The following is a 20,811-nucleotide window of genomic DNA, read 5'->3' as shown; positions in this document are numbered from 1 at the left end:
ATCAGGGTTAGGAACATAGAAAACCCGCTTAATTTGTTGAAAACGCTTTTATCTCAAATAATTCGGAGGTAATTGGTATGGGGACATCTTGGACTAATACATCTCTGCTTATGGAGCTTGATAGATACCAATATATGTCCAAATCGCAATAAATAGCTTAACCTCAGAGGGTGTAGGGGATAGATACATTGAGTGAAAGAAGCCAGGCAAGTATCGTGCAAGACCGCAGATATCACATTGGAAATTTCTAGAGAAACTTCACGATCTCACTAGCTTTTCAATCTATCCTGACCGGTGGATAAATCAGGTATCAAAGGTGTCAATCTTTGATTTTAATTAACTAGGTAGTATCGATCTTGGTAGAATAGCTTGGTTGCGTCATACTTCCCATAGATCACGGACCTCTATCTCCACCCCACCTAACTTCAACCCCGCATCGGTTGGATTATTAATTCAATTTCAAGAGATTACAATCAGTTGATTCTTAAATTTTGGTTCTTCATTCCTTACTTGAACTTCTTCTTTTAGAGTCTTATCTTCAGTCTTCGCCCATCATGTCTGATCCACTACCAGAAATGCTCTATCGCCACCTTGGCAGAACGGGTTTAAAAGTCAGCGTGATATCTCTGGGAAGTTGGCTCACATATGGCGGCCATGTCGGGAATGGTAAGCCCCTTTTTCCTGCCAATTCGAACGTGCGCTAACTCGCATAAAGAAACCGCTTTCAATTGCATGAAGGCTGCATATGATGCTGGTGTCAACTTCTTCGATACTGCAGAGGCCTACTCCGCCGGACAAGGCGAGGTAGTGCTCGGAGAGGCAATCAAGAAGTTTGGCTGGAATCAGAATGACTTAGTCATCTCTACTAAGGTACGTCTTTTTTCGCTAAACACCCATTTGCGCCACGCCATTGACAATCTGCAACTAGATCTACTGGGGCAGGGCAAATGCTGCCAACCCTGATAAGCCACTGAACAACAACGGCCTCTCGCGAAAGCATATCATCGAGGGAATGAACGCTTCTCTCAAGCGATTGGACCTGCCATACGTGGACATTGTCTACGCACACCGTCCTGACCGCGATACGCCGATGGAAGAGACTGTTCGTGCATTCAATTATCTTATTGACACTGGGAAGACTTTCTACTGGGGCACATCCGAGTGGTCAGCCAGTGAGATATCAGACGCATGGCGCATCGCTGACAGACTAGGACTTGTGGGTCCTGCCGTCGAACAACCGCAGTACAACCTCCTCGTACGCGAGCGTGTTGAGAAGGAGTACCGCTGGTTGTATGAGGCTCATGGCCTTGGTTTGACCGTCTGGTCCCCTCTCAAAGGTGGCGTCTTGACTGGCAAATACAACGATGTAACTGCTCCACCACCCGGTTCGCGTCTGGCGGAGTCAGAAGATCGCTATGTTAAGAATTTGCGCACCACAATCAACGATGATTCCTGGGCCGAGAACTTGAAAAAGGCTGCTGCGCTGAAACCTATTGCTGAAAAGCTGGGTGTCTCAACTGCACAGTTGGCTTTGGCTTGGGTTCTGAAGAATCCTAATATCTCTTCAATGATCACTGGTGCTTCGCGGCCTGAGCAGGTACTTGATAATGTACGTTCTTTGGCTGTGGTGGATAAGTTGACCGATGAGGTTATTGAGGAGATCGAGGCTGCCGTTGGTAACCAGCCTGCTGTTGAGCTGCGGAGGTTTTAATTTTCAAAATAGATAGTTGTGAACATGACAAAATCTCAAGACCTTGATTTTCCTCTCAACCATCGATGCTCACAATCCTGCAGTCCAAAGTTACTCATTGAATACTGGCATTTATTTAACCCAGTTTGTTTCACTTCATCCGAACTATATCGTGTAATGTAACATTCTTCACTTGTAGCCCTTAAAGATGCCTACGTATATGAAGATAATGAATGAAATGAAGTTAGGGGGTACTCTTATTCTTAATTACAGTTCATCTCAGTTTGTTTGGTATTATTAAAGGCGCAGTATCATATTTGATTCCAAGGTTCTGCTATCTCACAGCATAAACAGCATCAATTTTTGTATCCAACAGTACCTAAAAAAACCTATAAAATAGGGCATTGAACCTTGCAGAGCTCTTTGATCGAGTATATGTAAATTTGAAATAGACATTACAAGATCTGATCGCTGAAAGGAAATCGAAAGAATAAAAGAAGAGCGACCTTGAATCGTACTAGAGCATTATACGCGCAACAAAAAATTTGTTAATCTGGCCCGATAGGATCGGCCTAGATATAGGTTAGCGAGTCCAGAAATTGGGGGCAACTGACGGGTGTACCTTGGGGTAGATAGCTCGGCTGTAATCTCGTATTCGTATTCGGGGTGTTCGGCGACGGATTAACCAACTACACTATCGGGCTCAGGACATCAGTATCTTCGAACTTTTGAATCATATACCGGTCAATAGTTAATCCATTTTCCGAATTCAATTAGTTCGAGCTTGAAATAACGATACTCTTGTCCCTTCCCAGTTGTACTTTTCTTTTCTCTCTTTCACGTTCATTTCAATGATTCGTTTTAACAGTTACCTATGTACAGGAATTCACTGGATCCTATTGGAGCCAGAGGCTAGAAGTTCATAAAGTCACAACTAAAGCAAAGTCTAAAGATATGTATCCACTTAATGGATCTTTCAACACATTTATGGATTTCATTTGTCTATCTCCATCAACTCATTTTACAACCGATTCACAAATATAGAGCAAATTCAATTTCCATGTATTAATGCATCCACTTAAACTCTGGGAGCTGGCCACGTTTTAAATTAAACTGCTGCACATCAACGAACTCCATCTCCTTGCCAACCGTGATATCTCTGGCAGGTCCAATTTTCAATAACAAAGTCCTTCGGGGGTCCACGGCCCACGGGTGTTTAAGCCATCGATACTTTTTTCTTCCCCTCGTAACCCCTGTCACATCCAATAGCAGGACTACCAGGCTCATCTGAATATATAGCAGTCTCCATCGGGTCCTCACATTGACAATAATGCGTTTCAGAAGAAGATTTTTCACAAACACCACCTGTGGCTGTAGCACTGGCACAGTAATCATTGGTGCTGGTAGATGTTGTCATTCCTGGTGGACAGGAGCTATAAGGCATGCAGAACATCTCTACATTAGAGGCACCATCTGCAATTGTCATACTGTACCACTGATCCGGAGCACACGAGCAAGAAACAGCTAGACATAGGTTAACGAAGCTCTTTACTCGCAGGGAACTTGTATGTACTCACCACCGATGACAGTGGACTCTCCACCAGACAATCGTCCATCGAAGAGTGTCGAGGTCGAGTATGGCATAGCGCCATTTAAGCACTCTGTCGTAATCCAGTCTGCATCTACTGGGAAGCAGGTTGACTGTTCCATGCAATGATCTGGATGCCAGACAGAGGGGAAGAAGCCCTTACCACACTTGATTGGGGGTTCTGGTTTATGACAGAAAGATACCGAAGTTCCCATGGTACAGTCTGTCGTGTGAAGGATTGTTGACCCATCAGAGCAATGAAGACGTGGTGCTGTAGTCACGGTTGGTGCAGCAACTTCTGTCACTGGTGGAGAAGCCTGCTCTATCTTACTGACAAACGTCTCGCGTGGGAATACCGACGCGGTAGCAGTGAAGACGAGTGAAATGAACGCGGTGAAGTGATATGAACGCATTTTGGCACCTCAGCTTCCAATTTTGGTAGATATGAGTATGAGACCTGAGAGGAATGGCTTTGAACAGAGTAAAGAGGTGTGTTATGTAGTAGATCGAGGCTGGACTGAGAATCTTGAAGAAGTAGGAATTGACCGCATTTTATACTTCAATCGAGTGCTTTTCTAGCTACTACAGCGCCACCTGTGTACCTGGCTATTGCCTAGGTCGGGTCCAAAGTCATATCTCGTAAATATTCTAGCTGCTATCAACCAGGTGGTTGCCTTGGACACCAAAGCTACGATAAATTACCTCAATATCACCACATGTAACCCACAATCGCGACAATACTGATCAAAATGATGATTGTCACACCAACTGATAAAAATAGCAGAAATGAAGCCAGCAGTTAGCTGGTGAGTTTCATTTTGAGATCTTAAACTAGAGTCGGGATACCTCTAGATGCTGAGCTGCCAGGGCACTGCTCGCAAGCTCCTCCCATATCCCTGTCGGCATTAACGCGATACAACCTTTTGATTGATAAATGGGGTCTAGACACTTTCAATGATATTGATAGTCGATAACCTTGAAGTCCTTTCAAGGGAGCTCGCTGTTAATCGTGGCAGCGCGCGTGTTCCACGTTACATGTACTTTGGTATCAAGATAACTACCTCTACCATACAAATTAGTCCATAGTTGCACGTTGCTCTTGGGCAGTTTCTGTCTGTATTCTAGATTTACCAACATCCCCGGGCCATTCGAGATACTCGTTCCTTTTGAAAAAGTCAGAGGAATTGATTGGTTTCGAAAACTTGTCAAGACTGATGAATTTAAAAATTTAAGAATCTGTTGGGTGATTTTCTTACTGCAATGTCGAGTCCTGCTTGTGTCTCATCCGTCTTGCATTGAGGTTGCACGACAACAACGCTCAGGTCCAGCTCTCGCCCGCTGACTTATGATTTGGTCTGAGACATCAGTTAAGATAGTCTGAGCTGCTGTGTGAAATGAAATAGCTTATTGTCTCAGCATCATACGAGGTGATCCTGGATCTCACAGGAGTCTGGCCTTGGCTATCTCCTACTCAAGGTATCATTTTAAGCCTCGGGGAATACTTTAAGAAAGCCGGCTGGGGCAGATTACAACTGTTTTATCGACTGGATCAGCCTGGATAATGCAGTCCAATTGCTTATGGCTAGGACAGTTTGAAACATTGAGCATCACAAACATCATCATTCAATATCACTGATGGAACCTTGGAAGCTATAAGGAAGATAATAGCTCGATGGGTCTAAATTTACTGTATTATTTTATCAACCATGTTACAAGAATAGAAAGTTCTGCTTGCAGGAAACTGGACGTCATAAGAACGCAAAAAAAAACATGTGCAGAGGTCCGTAATACGAAAAGGGATAGGTTTCCGCCCAGCGTATAACCATCAGCTCGTCTTAGTACTTGTCTCGTCTATGATGCAGACTGCGCGCATGCCTCCGCGCATGGTTGTTGATAGTGCCGATTTTTTCATCGGCGACATTGTCCCGTTCAACATATGATATTGTGGTGGCAGTCTCTGTAAAAGTAGTCGTTGTCGAGGAAACTGCGTTTAAGCCGCCAGTTTCTGTAGCATATGGAATGCCGCTTTCGTCGTCGTACATGAGGATGATTTCCTTTTCGATAAAGATAATTTCTTCAGTGATGGTATCTAAGTAGGTGGAAGCGACAGGCGTCGGCGTGGGAGTGGTCGAGGTCGATGTAGATTCAGTTGTCGTAGCAACTTGTTGGTCTATGTGGAAGCTGACTGAAAGAGAAACTACCGCAGCAGCCGTAGTAGAGATCGACATGTCCGCTTGCATCGCGTATCCAGGGCCCCATTCGATAGGCATATTACCCGGCAAGCCGTCAGCATGCATATAAGTGTTTTCATGTCGAATTCCAGCAGGCAAGTCAATGGTGCACTGAGTCTCATCTGTTTGGGATTGGATATCGAAAATTTCACAGTCTTCCACAAGGCCAGTGTCACTTGTGCAGGAGTCAACGGCATCTTGCAGCACTCCATCCTCCCATCCGTACATAAAATCGCCATGGTAGCCAAAGCCAGTCGGGTCGCCATTCGCAAGTGTAAAGTAGCCGTCCACGTCCTTGAAAGCGTACGTGTCCCAGATGGTTTCGAAGAAGAGCGAAACAAGCCGTGTCTCGTAGCCCTCTGGACAATCACCAGTCATTACGAGATCGGGATACGCAACGTGAGATTTGTGGTCTGTAGAGTCGACATCCTTTCCGTTCCAGCAGGAGGGGAACATCAGCTCCAGACGAAGTCCGTCTGTGCACTGTTCGTCGAGGAAGGTTTTGTTTGGCATGAAATGGCGATATAGGGAGCCCTCGGCGGTTTCCTCATAGTTCAGGCAGTTGAAACCAATAGCTTTTTGGCGAAGCGCCGCCTGTGTCAACTGATCACCTGTCCAATCAGACTTGGGGGGATCGGGAATTGGATAGGTGAAGTTTCGCTGGAAAGGATCTCCAGCCAACATACGGAAGTTATCTGGAAAGGCGGTGATATTATCACCGTAAAGGAGATAGTATCTAAGAAGGAGAGTTAGTAACCTATCTGGAACAGAGAGTAATCAGTAACTTACGCAAGCATACCTCCAACCGCTTCAACAACTTCGGCACTGCCATTTGTATGCATGAAGTATAGCGCAGGAGTCCAATACGCCGAATTATCTTGCGTCACGGCACAAGACGTGCAGCTCGACTCACGCAGAGAGGCCATATCGGAATTCATGCCGAAATCTATAAATAACGATTAGGATCTCGGTATTGGGTTGATAAGTGCGGCAAAACTCACTTCCTGCCCCGTGAATTGAATGCACATGAGACGAGATCTGGCCTGGGGACACAAGAGGATCAAGTCTGGCAAGGCCAGCTGTCCCACGGCAGGGCAGACGCCAAAAGGCAGCAGTAAATGCTGGGAAAAGAGTGAAGCAGGCCACCAGAGCGGCATTCAAGCGAATGTCCTGCATTTTGCTATAGCTAAGCCGCGTCTACGGGCTTTAAGGGTAAAAAAAGAGTAGCTTTTTCGAAGGAAAAAAACGACTGCCGATGACTCGCCAGGAGTAACAGCGCGATCAGGGTTGTCGTATTTGGCGTGAGAAAGAAGGTAATGACCGTAAACAGGTCGGGGATGTCAGTACTGTCAACATATGGATGTCAGTCTAAACCTGGGGTTTCTTGCATGAATAAGATGCAGAACAGAATAATTGATGACGTGGATGCCGTAGCTTCTTGCCGTAGACTGGGATTCTGTCCAATCAAGCAGTACTGAATGTATCTCATTCAAGAATATGCTAGATCGGTGGCTCCCTTCGTGGGTAAGAATGTAGGTAATCCCTTGCTTTGGCCACCCAGGTCCCTGAGGGATAGGATTGGATTGGAAAACAAAGGTACATATCAGGGTATGAAACTTACGACTGATCGTTAAACGAGTCTCAAGGTTATCTCAGTCAAAAATGAATGTGATTATGTCGATCAAGCTTTGGTCCCTTGTATGTGAGATCTATAACAGAGAAGGACGGCCATCAGCAATTAAACACCAATGAGGGAATTGATAGCATTAATTACCTCAACTATTGACAAGGGAATCAGCTAAAGTCTTCCAATCAAACAAGTCAAAAGGCAGATAAACGAAGGGCAGCAAGTCTCTGGGGCAAAGCGGGCACCCTGTAGGGCTAAAGAAAAGAATGTGGTTGAAGAAACGAAAGGCAAAACAAGAGCAAAAAAGAACGGAAAAACGTGCCAAAAAGATATAGAACTCAAGCGTCAAAACGCTCAAACGACTAAAACGACTAAAATTACTAAAAGGGGTAGTCGGGTTGGCCTCCACCGGCTGCTTTGGTCCTTGTTGACAAACCTGACCAATCCCTTCATATTCGGATATTAAGATCCTCCTAAGTTTGCCCTGACTAGATCAATGCCAATAGTTGGGTTCATCTTGTCGGTTGATAGGCGTAAAATGTCCACTATGGGTTTTATTTGGTGGGTCTCAAGCTGTTCCGAAAGGCTTGTCAGATTTGATTAATGAGAGGACGCCAATTAGGACTGCCGCTAAGAGAATCTGTTACAGCTAAGAGAAAAAGAGGACATGTTCCTGAACTAAATAATTAGTCAACCCCTCTCTCGGATATCTCCACCCATCTTGAGCTCGGATTGGGCAATTGGGTATCAACCGGGGCGTATCTTGAAACCATCAATATTATCAGGGGCTATACCAACGACCGAAGTACTCCCTACTTCGTATATCTCACCTCTTGATCTATCATCAATAGGAGATTGCAGTCTTTCAAGTATCAACATTAAACATGTTTGATTCCTATTTTATTAACTGTGATCGTGTGATCGGGCGTTGGGCTTAGAGTATAGCTCGTGTCTGGAGATGAGAGAACTCGACTATTGTAAGACAAAGGCTGTTTGATAATATTAAAGCCGACACATACAAACCCGAATCTCAAGCCTTGCGGAGTCGATCGTGTGACTCCGATCTATCGCTGATCAGGATCACTCCCCAATGCGCTTGAAACTGAAGTGGACCTCGAAGAATTCAATTGGTTCTAGGCTCAAGTTTTGTTGGTAGATAGCAGAGTAGATTTACATTGAAGCGTCTATTCTAGGATGAGAATAATTATACAGACTAGATCAAGGCGTAGCCTATATCATACCTTGATATCTTCCAAGGCTTTTCGAGCACGATCTACTACCTCCCGTGCCCGATTATCGGTTGAATCTTCCACATCCTTGCCTTCACGCGCGATCTGTCGCAGAAAGTGTTCGGTCTCCCGCAAAGACGCTCGGCCCTCTTCAAGAACCTCTTCCTCCCAGAAGTCGCGGGCGACGCCCCATTTCTTCTGCTGACGACGCATAGAGTAGATAAGGCCGATTGCGGCCAAGGTACATGATTCATATATGGAGGCAGAAGGCACGGAGAAGTAGGTGAGAGCGGAGAGTGCTGATGTGAGGGTTGTGGTAGAAACGCTGAAGAGCACCAGGCTCTGGGCAAGGGCTTGAAGGGATGGAACAGTTGTGTTAAGCAGTTTAGTTCGCATATCAGGGATCTGGGTTGGCCAGGGGGGCGGAGTAGACTGGTCAGGGGTGGATTTTGTGGTAGGTTCTTCTAGCAAACCAGCCTGCTGGTACTTGCCTGAAGTCCAGATCACCTCTTGCTCTGCTCGTCGAAGCAACCTCTTCTCTAGTATCTCGGATGTGATCATGCTCACATCATCAACACGCCAGAAGAGCTTCCACCATGCCAGACCTCGCCATCTTGGACTAGCGAAGCCTGCTTCAAGGGAACTACGGAGCTCTGAATGGGCTCGTTCAGCCCAAGCCCCAACGCCGCGTTCAAGCTCGGACCGAACTTCTTGAGGTACCATACCTTGTGTTTGGGCTAGGATCGCCTTGGAATTTCGAGCAAGAACTCCTTGATCGGCAGCGTCGAGGAGAGACTCGATCAGCGGAACAAGGGCCGGGTTCAACACTTGCTCCTTGGGTGACGCGAGAGATGCAAGCCAGTCAATGACTGGCTGCACACCACTACTATTCCACCCACGCTCATACTCGATGGCATTTTGTGCCGAATCACGAATTTTATTCAAAGCAGCACTCGCGCGTTGGATATCCACGAAAGAAAGGCGGTCACTGCTGCGCTTTGAGCCCGTTACGGACAGCTCAATAGCGCCGCGCACTGAAGCTGCCTCGTTCTTCAGGTCTGAACGGCCTATCAGGGTGCTGAATGCCAGCAGACCGTCCACCCCGGTCCCGCAGATGATACTTCGATGCACAGGGTAACGGACGACATTGTGCCGACCGGAGTGTGATGTTTGGATGGTGACTGTGGGAACGAGAAATGTTTCGGCAGAGAGTGTAGTGCCAGTCGAGTCAGATTCGGAGCCGATTGAGCTGACAAGGAGCTCTAGGTTGCCATTCTTCAAGATGGGTGATCGAATAGTGATAGTGGGTAGAAGGTCGTTGTTAATATTTTCGGAGATTTCTCCATATCTGCAAGATTTCACCCGTCAGTAGATGTCATTGTAGCTTGAGTGAAAAATACTCCGTACCGGATCAATAGTCCGCGCGAAGGATCAGAGTCATAACCTTCAAGGAAATCCTCCCAGTCTTCTCGTGGCCCTAAGGGGTCAGCAAGGAGCAATCGCACTAGCTTACGTGCGGAATCTGCGTTGTCTAGACCAAGAACTATCAACCGATAAACAATTAGTGTTTTACCGCGACGACGAATTGAGTAACCACAGAAAGGAACACACACCAGCGACACGGATTAGCGGCGATTCGGACTCTAACCCTCTCAGAGCAAGTTGCAGCCGACTGAGATTCACTTGTTCGATTGAAGCCTGTTTGACACCACTAAGAGCATTGTGGAGAGCCTTGAGCCGTGGCGGAATAGTATTTCCAGCGGTGATAGCTGAGCTTGTATATGAGCGGGCGACGGACTTTGAAGCCGATGTGAGGAGGCAACCGCTTCGTCTTGTGGATGTGGTTTGGTCAGTGCTGATAGTGGCACGCGTTGTGAGCGCTTGTCGCCGGATTGCGCAGGACGGGCAGTAGAATGCACGGGCGCTGCCTAGTGAGCGTGCCAGTCCTTTATTGATCGTGCTACGCATTCTTTCTGGCATTGGAGCGCTGTAAAGCGAAGACTGATGGTCGCGCCCTTGTAAGTGAAGCGAGGCTCAACTTTCCCCATGGTTAATCACGTGGAAGAAAATTATATATGCCTGAATATTAAGGCTTAAATATCTGACCCACTATGTGGAAGTATATAAAATGCCTAATTGGGACGAGACAATTTTGAGGTAATTTCGAAGTGTCAGTGGGGGTATAAGTAGTCTCTCCATCATGTCTTTTCTTTCATATTTCTTGCATCTATTCAAGTCTGTCTTCCCATAGCTTTCGACTTCGATATCTAACTTAAGGTCTTGACTTTCCAACATTTTAACTTGCGACTCTCAATTCCAACTTTCGACTTTTATAAATCCACATCGACCTTTCGACATCGACTCTCTCGATCTGACCAACTAATTCTAGGCGTGGGGTACTTCAAGATTCATTGGTATTAGGCCTTTTGAAGATCGGACCATGCAACTTGGCGGTGGCATGCCTTTATCTTTTCTCTTGCTCGTGGTACAAAAGCACAACTGCTAGAACACCATAAAAATGTTGTCTATGGAAACAGTCATGCGTCTGGCAATTTCCCTTCACTTTCCCTATCCTGGTATTCTAAGCCCGGCGAGTACGGATAACATATACATAGTACAGTAAAGATACAAATTGAAATTCGGTCAAGATTCATCGTGAAGTCAATTACTTTTCCAATCAAATAAGATTATTTAGGTAGTCTAGTCCTACCCTGATTCAGTTTAATAACTGGGATAGAATTTGGTATTGACTATTTGGGGCGTTCGCTGGAGAGCAAAGAGGAAATACATAGAGATCGTGTCATGATATCAATTTAATCAAGGCCAAACAGTCATTCCTAGGCCTCTTTGGAATCGCGTGCGTCACGCTGGCGGCGGTTGCGACTGGAACCGGCAGACCTTGAGTTACAAATAGTTAGCTTTTGCAACAACCGAGCTCCCTTAGTATCTATTTGAAGATCTTACATGCTGATTCGTCGAGCGACTGTGGCGAGTCCGGTGTCGTTGGCAGCTTCCTGCTCAGCACGCTCCATTGCTAGACGGCGAGTCTCCTCGCTTGACCGCAGGACTTCCTCCTGGCTAGGAGGCAGATGTTCATTCTGGATATCGACCTTTCGGGCATCCTCAAAGTTATGAATAGCCTGCTTGATACCTTCGGCACCGAGCATGAGAGTACCGGGAGGAAGACGACCGCCACTTGCGGTTTTCAGCTCACTGACACTCTCGGACTGCTCGCGGAGCACCTGGAACACACGAGAGATACGACCGATGGCAAGAATTTTGTTCTTGATGGCGCGTCGCCGGACTTCGATGGATTCGAGTTCCTGTGCCGAGGCAGGGGAGGATGTAGAGGGGCTAATGGCGGAGGGGGTTTCATCATCCTCCAGTTCTTCCTTGGAGCAGGTGTTAAGAATAGCAATCAGCATATCGGTAATTTTTTCACCAACGAACGGCAGGGACCAGGTAAAGACGTCCATAAAGTTCGGCAACCAGTAGGGGTGAGGGGTGCAGTTGAATTGCCGAATGTTCATGACGTTATTTTCGTACTTAAGCACTGCGGCCTTGTTGTTGTAAACATCGAGATAATTAGGTGCGCTGAAGATTGTCATAACACTAGGGAAACCGGTGGTGCGTGTCTTCCTGTACATGCGATATCCGGCATCCTGGGCCTCGTGTGCTCGAATGATCGAGAGCAAGTTGTTCTTCTCCAAGAATGCACAGGCGGCTGGGTAAGAGAAGAAATAAGAACAACCGCGAACGCTGTTATGAACGAAGAAATCGCCGGTCTTTTCTTGGCCGAATTCTTCCAGGGGATCGGCCCAAAGAATATCGCACATCAAACCGTGAGTGGGGGGTTCCCGGAAACGATCAATCTGGAGATATGTTAGTTATGATTGGGATGGGCATTTGTGGAAGAATGCTTACAGCTTTGATATCTTCGAGAGTGTGAAGCTCCGGGCTGAGACCACCGTGGATACAGAGAAACTGCTTGTTCATAACCGCCGCCAGCGGCAGAGAGCAGAAAGACTCGATGCAAGCCTCGTAAATCCGTTCGCTGTACTTGTGCTTGCATTCCAACTTGAAGGTGAAGTAGTCCGTAAGGTGACGACATTCGTGGTTACCGCGCAGGAGCCAGAGCGAATCTGGATACCAGATCTTTAACGCCCAGAGGTACAAAACACACTATAAAGATCAAACTGTTAGAATGCATTCAGCGAACAGATCAAGGGACAAATAACGTACCTCAATACTAAAGTATCCACGGTCGACGTAGTCACCCAAAAACAAATATCTGGTTTCGGACGGGTCACCGCCAACTTCGAACAGCTTCATCAAATCATAGTATTGTCCGTGAACGTCACCGCAGACTGTGATGGGAGCATCCATTTCCAAGAGATTGGGCTCGGACCTGAGTACCTCTGTGCCTGCGTGAATAATCCATAGTGCCTGGTCCTCGGTGAGACGACCTTCGCGATACAGATGCTGCTTGAGATACGCAAGGTTGGGCTTGGAGGGATCATCGGGAGACCAAAACATGTCATCTGGGGGAGTACTAAGAGCTGGCGCTTGAACCTCTAACTCATTATATTCAAGTCAACGATCAAATTGCGAGGGAAAAGTAGTGAGCATAGCCAGCGTTCCATACCCTTTACTACCCGCTCCATTGTAGACACTTGCGAGCCATCTTCCATTGTATGCAACGTGAAGTCGATCTCGGGGACTGGCTTCTTTTCGTTCACCGCGCGCGCAAGATTGGGATTCATCTTGGGCGTGTTGGAATCTGAATTATTTTTCAGTCTCAAGGATTGGGGAAAAGGGGGGTTGAGAGGGGGAGCGCGGTCGTGTGGCGGGGTTCAGCCGTGGAGTAGAGGTCCCACAAGGGGTGAGAATGATGAGATCAATGAATGTTCTAATGGTGGTAAATCTGAAGCTGCGATGGAAAGAAACCAAAGACAGAGAAGTAGAAATTGAAAGTCGCGTGTGGGTGATGAACGATTGAAGTTGGGAAAATAGAAGTTAAGCGGGCTGGTGTGGACACTAGTAATGTATACGAACGATCACATTTCGGTTCGTCGATCCCACTTTATCTTTTAAAAATAGGAATCAAATTATTGACTCAGGGGCAAGAATTACTACTTAGCTGAATTCTGAATATCTGTTCAAGTTCACCTTGGATACAAATTGTAAACCTTTATAGTTATGATAAGTTTGTTAAGTTCCTGGCCTCAGGCCACCAAGGGAGTCCCTGAATTCAAATGCCGTACTTTTCACCGCCCTATTCTACTGAAAAGAAGCTCTTTACTGAGGATATTCAGCAAATCTTTCAATGAGCCGGCTTTAGCTGGTCCATGGCATTACTGTCAGAAACTACTTCCAATTGTTTGAATCGTATATCTATATAAAGACCCGATTAAGCTCTCTACAGTATATATAAGGACTTCTTTACCTATGTATTTCAGCTTCAGAAATATACCTAGGTAAGCAACTTTTTTCTCACTATACCTAGGTACGTACATAAGTATGGATATATATTTATATATATAAGATCAAGCATTCGCAGAAAATATGTAGCTTTGTAGATACATTGAATAAACGACCAAAGCAACATTAGCTACTGTGGTTAATCTACTATCCTTCATAAACATGATGCATGCTAAAGGCCAGCCAAAATTGCTCTATTTTGGCAACGAACTTCCAAATGATGATTTAAATGATCTGTTCCGCCGCCTACTGCAGCATAGCAAAGATCGGCGGTTTCGACTCCTGAATGCGTACCTCGAATAATCAACGCTGATTTTGCAAGACGAAATTGCCAAACTTCCACACCATGTCAAGAGTAGGGCACCATACTTTGACAACATTCTCACCTTGTCCGAGCAAGGGTATCTAAGGGAGCTGGGCCTTGGGGCAGCCATGGAAAGCGCTTTTCTTCTCATCTTGCAGCTAGGCTTGTTCATCGGGTAAGTATGGCTACTACGACCTTTAATTTGTCGGTACTAACAACCGTAGACACCACGAAGCTTCTGACAGCGAGTTGAATATCCTGAAGCATCAGAGTGTAGCTTCTGGCTTGAGCGTTGGTCTATTTTCTGGAGCCGCCATAGCATTATCTACCACTCTCGCAGAAGTGGTGAAAAACGGAGCCGAATGCTTAAGAGTATCCTTCCGGCTCGGTGTGTACGTGAACCAGTTCTCTAGTAAGCTCGAGGCGCCTCAGACCGATGGCATGCTTCAGAGCTGGGCACATGTTGTGACGGGTCTGACGGAAGAGTCCGTAAGGAAGAGTTGATGCGAGTTATCGAAGATTTGGTAAACCCCGAGCTCTCTAAGGTCTTTATCAGTGCCGCAGATAAATCTTCTGTGAGCTTTAGTGGGCCGCCATCGCGCATCAAGTCAGCCTTCCTACAGTCGAGCGAGTTGCGATACTCTAAGTCTCTGACCTTACCTGTTTACGACGGTCTCTATCATACGACACATGCTTATAGCCAGGATGACGTTCGTGCTGTCTTAGACATCTCGAGCTCCATGATTCCCGCATCACGCCCGGTGCACATATCGATAATTTCATCGCGAGCGGGGACGCCCTTCACCGCCACCACTGCTGGAGAACTATTATCCGAAATCGTCACAGAGCTGATTTCGGATACCATCTATCTAGATCAAGTGTTGGCGGGCATTTTACGGCACATTGGAGCTGTCCCGGGAATGCAGATATGTCGGATCGATTCCTTCCGCACCTCAGTTATCTTTAAGGGTATTCTTGAAGCGATTGCCGCAGAATTCCCTGAGGTAACTATCGACAAAAATGATTTAGTAGAGTGGATGTATAAGAATTTTGGTCCTCGGCGCCGTAATAACCCATCTAACTCTAAGCTAGCCATCGTTGGTATGGCATGTCGCATGCCGTGTCTATCTCCGAAATATCGACCCAATAATCAAGATTTTGCATCGACCCAGCCTGAGCAAGTGGATGATAGATAATGGCCCTTATCTTACAGGATTGTCCGAAGGGAATATTCCCGTCAGAGCGTTGGAGTTTGCGGTTTGTTACGTGACCACCAACAGCATGACTGAAAAACAGTGCCAAGCTGAGTTCCGGAAGAACAAGTCTAGCATAGTGGCAGTGTATCGGAAGATGTGCGAAGACACAATCGAGATGACAGGGCTGTTGACAACGCGCCATATGGTAGTACTGCAGGCATTTACTCTGTACTTAGTAAGTACTTATTTTTCTTATCTACGCCAGTATAATTATCCTTTGATGGTGGTTCACCTTATAGGTCGGTAGAAGATCCGAAGAAAAAGGCACGGCCGTTTGGATGCTCGTTACCCTAGCGAGTAGACTCGCCAGTGCTATGGGCCTGAACCAAGAGCCAGGAACTATACTCCGAGTGGGAGAGTCCTTCTTCCAACAGCAGATGCGTATGAGACTATGGCTTACCATCTGCCTCATGGACCTCCAGTCATCTTTTGCACAAAACTCTGAGCCACTTATCAGTTACCGAGATGCCGCTTCGGCGATTGGTTACGTTGCGCAAATCAACGACTCCGAATTCGACATGGACACCACACAGGCAGTCTCATCACATGAGGATCTCACTGATATAACCTTTGCTCTGATCACATATCATGTTCAAGTTGCCGGTCGACTATTAAATTTTGACTCAACAGAATCCAGCGCTTCAGGTGCCACTAGCACTACCAGCAACGACTACTTATCCTCAGCTTCTGTTCTTTCCCTCGCCTTTACCTTGTTGCATTACTGCGACCCTGAGTCCTCCCCGTATGCTTGGTTCACATGGCACAGCACACCTTTGATTGTGTCCGAACTTCGAGTCTCCGAGCTGCTTCCATTTAGATGCGGCTTCATAGGTAGTCAGATTATACTACTACGAACAAAGGACGATAAAATTCTGCTGCAACGAGCACTAAAGAACCTTGAAAAGTCGCAACTAATACTTTCCGACTCACGAAGTGACGGCTTCCGTTGGTATATAACTGTACCATGGCTTGCACTCACGACTGCCATTGTGGAGTGCAACAACTGCACCGATGTGGGGCTTCTCCTTCGGGCATGGCCGGTGATCGAAGCTTCGTACCAGCATTACAAGCCTGGGATATTACAAAATAGCCAAATTTCTCAAACGCCCTTAGAGCAACTAATGACTGAGATCCGTGATAAGCTTGCTCCAATAATTCAAGGTGCCACCTTGTTCGAGAGCAGTCAGGGTTTTAATAGGGTTGGTGATTCAGTTAGACTCCTACAAACAGCTATAAAATCTCGCGTTCAAAATACTGGCATCTCTATTGATCCATCACTGGATAGTGGTTCGCTGTCTGAAGTGCCGCTTGGCGGACTGGGGCAGCCGTTCGTACAGCAGAGTTGGGATTCTCCAGAGTCATCGAATAGTCGGTGAACCGAGACCACCAATTCAGCCCCACATTTCTCGCATGTGGCCGCCGTCGAGACATTGTTGAAATCGCACTTTGGACACTTCATCTGTTTACTAGGTTTGGAAATGAAAGAACGAATAGGTTTCAGTTGACAAGATGTATTGGTCATCTGATAATGGTGATTGGTAAGCTCTATTAGAGTAAGTGTAATCTCTGTAATGTACCTACCCAAAGACAAAAGGGGGAGAACTTGCAGGAAACGCAAGTTGTGGAAGGATGCAACGATATGCGTTCGACGGTTGAGTAGGCGAAGGTGAAGTATGGATAGATGGGGCTGACAACATGGGTATAGGTGGGGTAAATTGGGTAAACCCCGGCCCGACCCGTAAATGGGTCGGATTTGGGTAAATCATGTTTAAGGCAGATGACTGAGCTTACAGACATACCTTCCACACTGTCAGTTCAGAATCTAGTCCCCTAATCATCCAATCTGTCTTTGATTAACCCACTATTCCACCCTTGAGAGCACGATTTTGCTTCTCTAATTCGCTTGTGGGACCTCGGGAAGTCTTCCTCAGCTGTGAACGTTCAGGTCGGCACGATTCATAGTGGTGCGATTCCCAGGTCTTTGTAAAACTCCATAAACAACCAGTTTCGACATTGCTCGTTCCAAGAAGACATATTTTCCTCTTTGTTTTTTCAGCAGCGAGAGTAATTCACCAACAGCAGAAACTTCTAGTCTCACCCGCTCCATGATGACAGACCCTTTAAGTGTTACAGCTAGCATTACTGCTCTTCTTGGCTTGACTACTTCATTGGTGAAATACATCAATGATACAGTAAATGCATCGGAAGACAAGAAAAAAATTATCAGCCGAGATACGCGACACCACCATTGTCCTTGCGATGCTGCAAGAGCTAGTTCAGCCTCATGCCCAAGAAGATCTGCTTCCCGCGGCTGGTAGCCTTAAAGCTCTCGCTAGAATTATGGCTGGCCTCGAAAAGACGCTAGTTTCTCTGAATTTAAGGTTGAATAACAGTGATAGGAGGTTGAAACTCAAAGGAGTTTTAGCTTGGCCCTTTCACGAAAAGGAAGTGCGCGAGGTCCTTGCGGCAGTTGAACGACATAAAATGTCGCTTAGCCTCACATTGCAAGATATTCAACTGTGCGCCCGTAATTGCCTTCCAGTGATAAGACTCTAATATTAATTATACAGGAGAACGTCTCGAGAAATCACAAAGAAGATCAAGCATTTACAGATCGATATTAGTCAATTAGCTATCGCAAAAACCGGTCAGTCAAGTCTAACTATTATACATTTCTTTAACAAAAGAATGGTTCTAACATACGCAGAGTTACAATTGGATGAAGCCTTGGAATTGCTTTCCGCACCTGACCCGTCGATTAATCATAGAACGGCATATGAACTATATGAGCCAACTACCTGCGCGTGGCTCGTGAACTCCGAACGCTTCAACTACTGGCTCAACTCACCTTCTATTCTCTTACTCTCTGGAATCCCCGAGTGCGGTAAAACTATCCTCTGTTCTGCAGCAATTGAACGTGTAAGGTCCTACGTGATCGGAAAATCGGGCGTTGGGCTTGTGTATTTTTATTTTTATTTTCACGAGGAGCAAAAACAAAGCGTGGAAGGACTTCTGCTTTCGTTCATCATTCAGTTGGCGTATCAACAAGAGAAGCTCACTGTTCAGTTTAGATCGCTTTGTGACGATTTCAAAGAGCGCCGGGGCAGGTTGCGTGGAGAGAAATTGTTGAACGCTCTTCATGCAACCATCGAGCAATTTAGCAGAGTGTATCTGATCCTAGATGCATTAGACGAATGTGGTGAACAGCAAGAGGTTATGAGCTTGATTGCTGATTTTTTTCGCTCTCACGCAGGATTTAGTATACTGGCCACAAGTCGTGACACTACGGAGATCAGTCGTTCCGCTCTAGGAAAGGTTTCAACGAATGTCATCTACATATCACTCGACGATGTGAATATGGATATTCGGACCTATGTGGTCAACTCTTTATCGAGGGATCCCAAGTTGCGAGAGCGGCCGAGTCATGTCAAAGCAGAAATAGAGGCCGCATTGACTTCAGGTTCTCATGGAATGTGAGTTGAGTTTGATTTATCTCACCTGCTAGGCTATTTCTCATAACGTTAGGTTTCGATGGGTGGAATGCCAACTACAGTGTCTGAGATCCTGCCTTACCCTCACCAGTGTTAGAGAAACTTTGCGATCGATGCCAAAAACGTTGGCGAAGACTTACGATATGATACTTGCGAGAATAGATACGCATTTCCAGAAACCAGCGTACGAGGTGCTTCAGTGGTTGGCCTATAGTGTGCGACCTCTCCGACTAGCTGAAATTACAGAGACACTGATTATCAAGCCTGGTGCCATAGCTCTGTCTGAGGAAGACAAGCTGTTTTCTGAATTTGATATTCTCACTATTGGCTCCAGTCTTATTCGGATATCTAACGGTGATGAAGTGCGGCTTGCACACTACTCTGTTAAAGAGTATTTGATGTCTAGTCGGCTCAAATCAACGACTTTGTCCCCCTTCCATATAGCGGAACTACCGGCAAATCAATACCTGGCTCATGCATGTGTCACTTATCTACTCATGTTGAATCGGCCTGAATGTCTTTCGCTGGAATCATTTGCGAAGCTCCCCCTTCTCAACTACGCTGCAACACACTGGCAAGACGCAAATATTGCTTTCCAGGCAGGCTACCGGGAAAAATCAACAAAAAATTTACTTTGTGACATCTTGCGGCTCATGGATCAAAGTCAAGGCTCGGCTTATCTTAACTGGCGCCGCGTCTCCGATCCGGATGACTGGAATCGGTGCGACCTATCAAAAAGAGCGCAAGATGTCCCCAAGAGCCTCTATTACGTGTCTTTCCTTGGTCTATACATTGTCACAGAAGCACTCATAAACCGAAGAGTTGATGTCAATGCACGAGGAGGTCTCTTTGGCAATGCGCTCTAGGCAGCCGCGTTCCAAAATCACTATCAAATTGTCTGTTTACTCTTACAGAACGGCGCTGAGATTAAGCTCAATGAAGGCCTTCATTATTCGGCCCTGAATGTAGCCACCGTGAACGGAGGTGAAGCTAGCTTCCGTATTCTGTTGGATTTATGCTTCGCAGGAAGATGCAATGACTCTAAGATTGTTGGCAGTAGCCTGGTTGCGGCGGCCGCCTCGGGGAACGTGGACATTGTGGCGTTACTTTTAGACCATGGTGCAGACGTCAATTTCCGAGGAAAAATTTAGTAGCCCTCAACAGTATCCTTGCTGGCAGTCCAATCGCTGCTGCCTCATTTCAAGGCCACAAGGATGTTGTACAGCTATTGATAGCTTGGGGGGCAGACGTCAATGCGAAAGGGGGCCGCTACGGCAATCCATTGCAAACTGCATCACGGGCAGGTTTTGATTCAATTGTGGAGCTTTTTTTAGATTATGGCGCTGATGTTAATGCCCAAGGGGGCGTTTATAAAACAGCGCTCCAAGCTGCCTCAGCCGGCGGCCATCAAAGCACAGTCACACTGCTCCTGGAGAGAGATGCGAATGACATGCGCTAAAATACAGATGCTGCTCAATAAAGTCCTCGAAAAGCCTCGGAACACTCGAGCTAGGGCGAAAATATCTTGGGCATATGTAGGAAGTATCTAATATCGCTGATCACGATAGAATTTGGACACTTAGACCGGTGTTGTACCGCGAGGAGACTAGCCGGTTCGTCTGAACCCTATCCCCTATCCATCTATCACGCCTACATTCATCCATGTAGATCAGATGGTATAAGCAGAATTCCAATATGAGATAACTATAGTCATCACGCAAATCAGGATTCCGTCACTTGGCTTTTTGTCGAGCATTCTTCTTTAACTACCCTATTCGATACATGGCGTCGCTGTTCGTGGATTTAGCAATAGATACGTCGAATTTATCTAGGAAGAACAGTCACATCTCAGAAAGGTGTGAATCAGGTTTCCTAAGTAGACCGCACAAGGCCTCTAATATGACTGGAGTGATA

General features: G+C 46.2%; 7 protein-coding genes across 7 annotated transcripts; 3 read left to right on the top strand and 4 right to left on the bottom strand.

Annotated features, from left to right (window-relative positions):
* Nucleotides 1-554: 554 nt before the first annotated feature.
* Nucleotides 555-1,711, top strand: N7495_001285 (uncharacterized protein; the record flags this gene model as incomplete). Its single annotated transcript, XM_057203955.1, has 3 exons — nt 555-666; nt 716-870; nt 929-1,711. 3 exons carry the CDS (start codon nt 555-557, stop codon nt 1,709-1,711), a joined length of 1,050 nt encoding a protein of 349 aa, XP_057068028.1.
* A 1,195-nt stretch (nt 1,712-2,906) lies between these two features.
* N7495_001284 (uncharacterized protein) lies at nt 2,907-3,691 on the bottom strand (the record flags this gene model as incomplete). Its single annotated transcript, XM_057203954.1, has 2 exons — nt 2,907-3,214; nt 3,268-3,691. 2 exons carry the CDS (start codon nt 3,689-3,691, stop codon nt 2,907-2,909), a joined length of 732 nt encoding a protein of 243 aa, XP_057068027.1.
* A 1,422-nt stretch (nt 3,692-5,113) lies between these two features.
* On the bottom strand, nt 5,114-6,685 carry N7495_001283 (DUF1996 domain-containing protein; the record flags this gene model as incomplete). The annotated part of the gene is made up of 3 exons (XM_057203953.1): nt 5,114-6,245; nt 6,299-6,455; nt 6,511-6,685. The coding sequence occupies 3 exons, from the start codon at nt 6,683-6,685 to the stop codon at nt 5,114-5,116; spliced, it is 1,464 nt and encodes a 487-aa protein (XP_057068026.1).
* Nucleotides 6,686-8,371: 1,686 nt separating this feature from the next.
* On the bottom strand, nt 8,372-10,396 carry N7495_001282 (uncharacterized protein; the record flags this gene model as incomplete). Its single annotated transcript, XM_057203952.1, has 3 exons — nt 8,372-9,713; nt 9,773-9,908; nt 9,979-10,396. Coding segments are annotated over 3 exons (1,896 nt in total), but the record flags the coding sequence as incomplete, so codon positions are not given.
* An 806-nt stretch (nt 10,397-11,202) lies between these two features.
* Nucleotides 11,203-13,128, bottom strand: N7495_001281 (serine/threonine-protein phosphatase 2B catalytic subunit; the record flags this gene model as incomplete). The annotated part of the gene is made up of 5 exons (XM_057203951.1): nt 11,203-11,263; nt 11,330-12,237; nt 12,290-12,547; nt 12,608-12,939; nt 13,011-13,128. The coding sequence occupies 5 exons, from the start codon at nt 13,126-13,128 to the stop codon at nt 11,203-11,205; spliced, it is 1,677 nt and encodes a 558-aa protein (XP_057068024.1).
* An 883-nt stretch (nt 13,129-14,011) lies between these two features.
* nscR (Zn(II)2Cys6 domain-containing transcription factor nscR) lies at nt 14,012-16,782 on the top strand (the record flags this gene model as incomplete). The annotated part of the gene is made up of 6 exons (XM_057203950.1): nt 14,012-14,136; nt 14,206-14,325; nt 14,375-14,635; nt 14,707-15,154; nt 15,243-15,581; nt 15,646-16,782. 6 exons carry the CDS (start codon nt 14,012-14,014, stop codon nt 16,780-16,782), a joined length of 2,430 nt encoding a protein of 809 aa, XP_057068023.1.
* Nucleotides 16,783-17,890: 1,108 nt separating this feature from the next.
* On the top strand, nt 17,891-20,356 carry N7495_001279 (uncharacterized protein; the record flags this gene model as incomplete). The annotated part of the gene is given in 5 exon segments (XM_057203949.1): nt 17,891-17,933; nt 17,991-18,832; nt 18,960-19,740; nt 19,768-20,047; nt 20,062-20,356. The coding sequence occupies 5 exon segments, from the start codon at nt 17,891-17,893 to the stop codon at nt 20,354-20,356; spliced, it is 2,241 nt and encodes a 746-aa protein (XP_057068022.1).
* Nucleotides 20,357-20,811: the final 455 nt, after the last annotated feature.

This window comes from Penicillium taxi (assembly GCF_028828555.1).
Source record: "Penicillium taxi strain IBT 34144 chromosome Unknown utg000001l_segment0_segment0, whole genome shotgun sequence".
Taxonomy (NCBI): Eukaryota; Fungi; Ascomycota; class Eurotiomycetes; order Eurotiales; family Aspergillaceae; genus Penicillium; species Penicillium taxi.
This window is presented reverse-complemented; position numbering and strand designations above follow the sequence as displayed.